This window comes from Tupaia chinensis, unplaced genomic scaffold (genome assembly GCF_000334495.1).
Source record: "Tupaia chinensis unplaced genomic scaffold, TupChi_1.0 Scaffold000567_1, whole genome shotgun sequence".
Classification (NCBI taxonomy): domain Eukaryota; kingdom Metazoa; phylum Chordata; class Mammalia; order Scandentia; family Tupaiidae; genus Tupaia; species Tupaia belangeri.
In genome coordinates this window covers 915,537-921,279 of record NW_006160080.1, presented here as the reverse complement: position 1 = coordinate 921,279, position 5,743 = coordinate 915,537, and the positions used below count along the sequence as shown (strand labels likewise).

Genomic DNA, 5,743 nt, shown 5'->3' with positions numbered 1-5,743 from the left:
GCTGGTCCCTATTTTTTTTTTTTTTTAAGATTTTTTTGCCATAAGGTGTATGTGGGTTCCAGCTCCCTGTGGAATTAATGACCACTGATGACCAGTCCCTCCATAATCTCAAAATCCCAGGAAGAGAATGGAGAAGAAGGGACTGTGGTGTGGCCATCCCCCCTTGGGGTGTGATTTCTCACTTTTTCTCTCTTCGTCTCTCACTCTGTCTCTCACTGGCGAGCATATGTGTCCTATGGCAAAAACCTTAAAAACAATAAAAAACAAAAAACAGGGGCTGGCAGATGGCTTGGTGGTTAAGGGCGCTGGACTCCCACATGGCCGACTGCAGTTTGAGTCTCGGACCTGGCGGCTTCCTTCTCACTTTTCCTCTCTCTTTTGCTCTCTCTCTCTCTCTCTGTCTGTCCCTCTCTGCTCATATCAAAATAAATAAAGTTAAATAAAGTAATTCTTTAAAAAACCACACAAACAAATAAAAAAAAAACAAAGCAAAAACAGGCGAAACCCAATGTGCAGCTGAAAAAATGAGAGTCTTTGACTAATGCAGTGAGAGGATCCAGTCATGCCCCCGGTCCTCTACCGCCTCAAGTTGCTGTAGGGAATGGAAAAGATCTTCCTCTATAGCCCTGTTAGGTTCAGGGCTCAGGCCCCTAAACAAAAGATAGATTAACAAGGCAAAAACATCCGAATTGATTTAGTATAAGTTTTATGTGACATGAAAGCCCTTGTATGGAAATGAAGAAACCAAAGAAACAGGTAAACACTAAATTAAAAAAAAAATAATTATTTATTTCATTTTATTTATTCATTCATTTAAATTTGATGAGAGAGAGAGAGAGAGAGAGAGAAAGAGCAAGAAAACAAGCTGCCAGGTCCGGGACTTGAACTGCGGTCAGCCATGTGGGAGTGTCCAGCGCCTTAACCACCACACCACCTGCTGGTCCCCAACAGTAGTGCTTTTCTAGCAGATCTGATGAAGTGGGAAAGTCATGGCGAAATGGGATGGGGCAGATATGATCCTGGTAATGAACTGAGGGAAACTGCTCTACGTCCCCGTATCTTCAGAGATAAGGATGCGCCTTTTCTTTGAGTGTAGAGAGGGCACCTTTCTCCTGAGGGTTTTATAACCTAATTCAGGGGAAGGTCAGAAAATCCTTCCTAGGCTTTGACTTACTTATGGGGAGAAAGATGAGGGATGTTCAAAAAGACCTCCTTGCACATGCTGCCTATCAAATTCCTTCAACTCTAACTATCCAATATGCCAAAGTACTGTATTTTGGGGTAATTGTCCTAAAACCCCTCACTGCCAAAGGAAACAATTGCCAGCAGAAGGGTGGAAGATGAAAAAAGGGAGTGTCCAGGTAATATGCTATGTTATTACACTCGAGAACAACCTGCCATCAGTAGAAATAGAACTAGGTAATACTCAGCCTCAGATGGACTGAGTTGTAGGCTCTGGTATGACAGGCGTAGACTCACAGAAAATAAACTGGTTCCTCAACTCCGGCTTTCATTTTAATTCAGTTTGTTAATGCCACACCTACAGTAGAAAGCAAACCATAGGGAAGGGAGGCAGGAGAGCGGTCTGCTTTCAAGGCTTTTGTTGAGGTTTAGAAATGGTCAGTGGTTTTCAGAAGACGAGAAATCTCAATGTAAATTAAGATGCTTTTTAAATTCCCTAGGACTGGCCTCTGCAATGCAGTGGTGAAGCATTATGTGTAGGAAGCCAAATCCCAAATGACTGTGGTTCAAATCCCGACCTTGGAGGGTTGAAAATCATGCTAGATGCATGTGCATGTCTGCCCCGAATCCTGATGAGATAGAGGAGTGGAGGAAAAAGGATCGCAATGTGACCAGGCCATATGGGAGGTGTTCTCTCTGGTGTGCACATGTGCCCTCTAGCAAAAGCAAAAGACAATAAATAAGTAACTTCCAATTTACAATGAAAGCAATCATTTCTCTGATCAAAGGAGGAGTCCATGGTGTGTGGCCAGACTAGCCACTCTTGTAGTGACTAGAAAGTGACGATAGAATGTTCCTTCGTATTTTCTCTGAATGGAGTTGATTATGGAACATGTCTGGGATTGAACATTGATTAATTGTCCAGGGTTTTGTTTTTATACCTTGGTAAATTAGTTTTTCTTCTGATTCAGTGATAGATACAGTGATGCCAGTGATGACAGCTTCTCAGAGCCAAGAATGGCTGAGCTGGAAATCAACTGAAATGAACACGACTTGTAATAATGGGGACCGCCTGGGACGGTAAGAAGGAATCTTCAGGTGTTGTTTTTGTCTTACAGACAAGCATCGTCTTGCAGGAGGAGGGAGCATTACAAGATTTGTCTTGCAAGATCCTGCTTCCTGGGGATACTCTAATTTGTGTTTTTCGTTTGCTTGTTTTCTGAGAAAGCATGCACTCACCAGAGAGAGGGAGAGAGAGCACCCCCAACGCAGCAGGCTTACACCACAATCTCTTCTCCATCTCCTCCTCCTATGGGGATTTGGGCATTGCATGCCACCAAGGCCAGAACTGGAACTGTGTGGTGCCATGTGGGATCCTGCTCCCTCAGCCACTAGGCTGCCCTGGCCCAAGGATGCTCCAATTTGACTGGCATAGTTAGCAGCCCCTGGTGGTCTCAAGATTAGGATTGGGGAAATAGAAGGCATCTGAGGCCAGGAGTCCATCTCTAAGAAGATCTATACACGTACACCTGGAGGCTGTAGTGCTTAGAGTTGTAAGAGTCCAGGTCAGAAGTTGGTAAACTCTTCCTGTTAAGCAAATAGGGAATATTTTAGGCTTGTGGCCATGCAGTCTCTGTCATACTTCTCAGCTCTGCCAGTGTAGCAGGAAAGCAGTCATAGACAACACCAACCTAAGTGGGCATGACTGTGTGCCCACACAGCTATATTTGCAAAAAGAGTTTGCTGACCTTGGTCTAGGTTCCCCATAGAAAAGCAGATTTCCTTGGGTTTGTGTAAAATAAAATATGAGGGGCCTTCAAGAAATTTGTTGAGAATGGAAGTTAAAGAACCAGCCTATGGTGTGGAGGTTAAAGCACCTGGATTTTTTTTTTTTTTTTTGGAGAGGTTTTTTCGCTATAGGGCGCGTGCACTCACCAGACAGACAGAGAGAGACATAGAGACAGAAAGCGAGAAATCACCTCCCAGGGGGGAAGGCCACGCCGCAATTCCTTCTCCTCCATTCTCCTCTCGGGATCTTGGGCACGCACGCACATGCGCCCGGCATGAGTTTTAAGCCACTGGGTTCGGGATGCGAACCGCAGTCGACTACGTGGGAGTCCAGCGACATAGCCATTATGCTAACAAAGCCCCTGGATTTGTCATGCTCAACAGTGTGGTTCAAACACTGGACTGAGGGCTTGAGAAACATGCCAGATGCATATGTGTGCATGCCCAAAGTCCTGAGAGGTGGGAGAAATGAAGGAGAAGCCATTGCATTGTGACCATGCCCCATGGGGGGTGTTTTCCCATTCCTCCTCCCCCATCTTTCTCTGGCAAGTGTGCATGCCCTCTGACAAACCTAAAAAAGGAAAAGGAGGGGTCAGCAGGTAGGGTAGTGGTTAAGGTGCTGGATCCCCACATGGCTAATTGTGGTTCCAGTCCTGGACCTGGGAGCTTGAAAATCATGCCAGGCACATGTATATGCATCCCCAAAATCCTGGGGGAAGAACAGAGGAGAAGGGATCGGGGCGTGGCCGTCTCCTCTGGGGGCTGATTTCTCACTTTCCCTCTAGCTTTCCCTGTCTCTCTTCAGCGAGTGCATGTGCCCTATGACAAAAATAAAACACAAACAAACAAAAACCCCCCAAAAAGCAAAATAGAAGTAAAGTACAAGTTTATTTTGGTACCCAAAAGTTTTGAAATCCATGCATAGTGTTTTTATAATGGACATTTTTCCATGAGTGTTTGGAAGACCCCTTGTAGTATTTATTTCTTCATAGGGAGATAACAGGAGGCTCCGTGGGCAGCTTGTTTTCCCCGCAGCTCTATTCTGCATTATTAGAGAGGAGAGCAGCCTGGGTAATTTTACCTAATTTATGCTCAGGGCCAGATATTGCCTGGGATTACCCCAGTGGCTATGTCAGTCCTTGGACTGGACACACTGCTCTTTAGTGAGGACTGCGGTTTTGGAAACCTTGTACAGAGTTCATTGCTTTCTTTGTATTTCATGCAGGGGCAGAATATTCCTGTTCATTTGGGGAAAGCCAAGCAGGTTTGCCTGTGTGCAGAGACCTTTGGTGCAAAGCCAAACTGGCTGGAGTTTTTTTTTTTTTTTTTTAAGAAAGATTTTTGCAGAACCAGCAGATGGCGTAATGGCTATGTTGCTGGATTCCCATGTAGTAGACCGCGGTTCACATCCCAGACTCGGTGGCTTAAACTTTTTTTTTTTTTTTTTTTAACAGAAATTATCTTCTTCTTTTTAAAAAATTATTATTTACTTAATTTTATTTATTCATTCATTTATTTTAATTTGACCAGAGAGAAACAGAGAGAGAGAGAGAGAGAGAGGGAGAGGGAGAAAGGAAACTGCCAGGTCCGGGACTCGAATCATGTGGGAGTATCCAGCACCTTAACCACCATGCCACCCGCTGGCCCCTGTCTCTCTGTCTCTGTCTTTCTGGTGAGTGCACGCAAAAAAAATCCTCTCAAAAAAAAAAAAAAAAAGAAAGAAAGAAAGTTTTTTTTCTACTGGGACTTGAACCATGGTTGACTACGTGGGAGTCCAGCGATGTAATCATTACACGATTTGCTGATTTCATAGCTGGAGGTATTTTAGACTTGTTCAGTTTTTGATGTGGCTAATACTTGTATTCTTTTTTTAAGCATCTGATGTAATCGAAGTTAAGATAAAGGAACTATCTGAAGAAATCATCACTCTCTTATAGAATCTCTCTGTTCTCCAAAGCTTCAAAGGGAATCACAATCACATAACGGAACTTCCATGAACCAGAACTGAAGGAGTGGTTTTCTTCTCTCTCCAGAGACGTCCTTTGGTACTCACCAGTTTCTGTAGCTGATTAAACTGTTCCCAATAACCGTGCTGGGGAGAGAGTGTGTTTGTGTTTCATTCAGCGTATCATGTCAAGATGACGAGGAGCCAGGTCTGGGTACCCGAACCTTTGCCATGTTGTCTGGGAGGGCAGCAGGGCATGTGTCAGTTTTTGAGTCAAAAATGAGCCTTTCTGTATCCTAGAACTCAACCACAGATGAGTGTGTGATGAGCCAAGATGACTTCTGTTTCTCACCCTGTTTATTTCCAATTAAAAGTAAAAAGTATCAGGTATAAAACGTGGGGGGTGGGGGTAGCAAGTAAGGCCTTCACCTCAGGCACAAAATTCAAGGAAGCACCAAAAAACTCAGGAATCAAGATCAGCAATATATATTTTTTTAAACTGAGGTAAAATTTCTGTGACCTAGATTTAGTCATTTTAAAGTGAACAGTTCAGTGGCATTCACTGATGTACAACCACCACCTTTATCTCCTTCTGAAACGTGCTCATCCCTCCACACTGAATCACCCGACCCGTTAGCAGTTGCCCTTCCACGTTCCCCTCCTCTCATCCCTTGGCAACCACCAGTCTTCTTTCTATTTATCCATTTTCCTATTCTGGATATTTCATGTAAGTGGAATCATACAATATATGGCCTTTTGTGTCTGGCTTCTTTCATTTAATGTAATGTTTTCAAGTTTCATCTATGTTGTAGCATGTATAAGAACTTT

The 5,743-nt window shown here is 43.8% G+C and overlaps 1 protein-coding gene across 2 annotated transcripts in view; it reads left to right on the top strand.

The window, feature by feature from the left end:
- Positions 1 to 5,061, top strand: part of CTPS2 (CTP synthase 2) — a 129,787-nt gene extending 124,726 nt beyond the window's left edge. For both annotated transcript variants that reach the window (XM_027775459.1, XM_027775458.1), the window contains 2 exons: positions 2,154 to 2,262; positions 4,846 to 5,061. In XM_027775459.1, coding sequence (XP_027631260.1) covers positions 2,154 to 2,262; positions 4,846 to 4,852 — 116 coding nt within the window. In that variant the 3' untranslated portion in view covers positions 4,853 to 5,061. The remainder of the gene's footprint in view (positions 1 to 2,153; positions 2,263 to 4,845) is intronic.
- Positions 5,062 to 5,743: the final 682 nt, after the last annotated feature.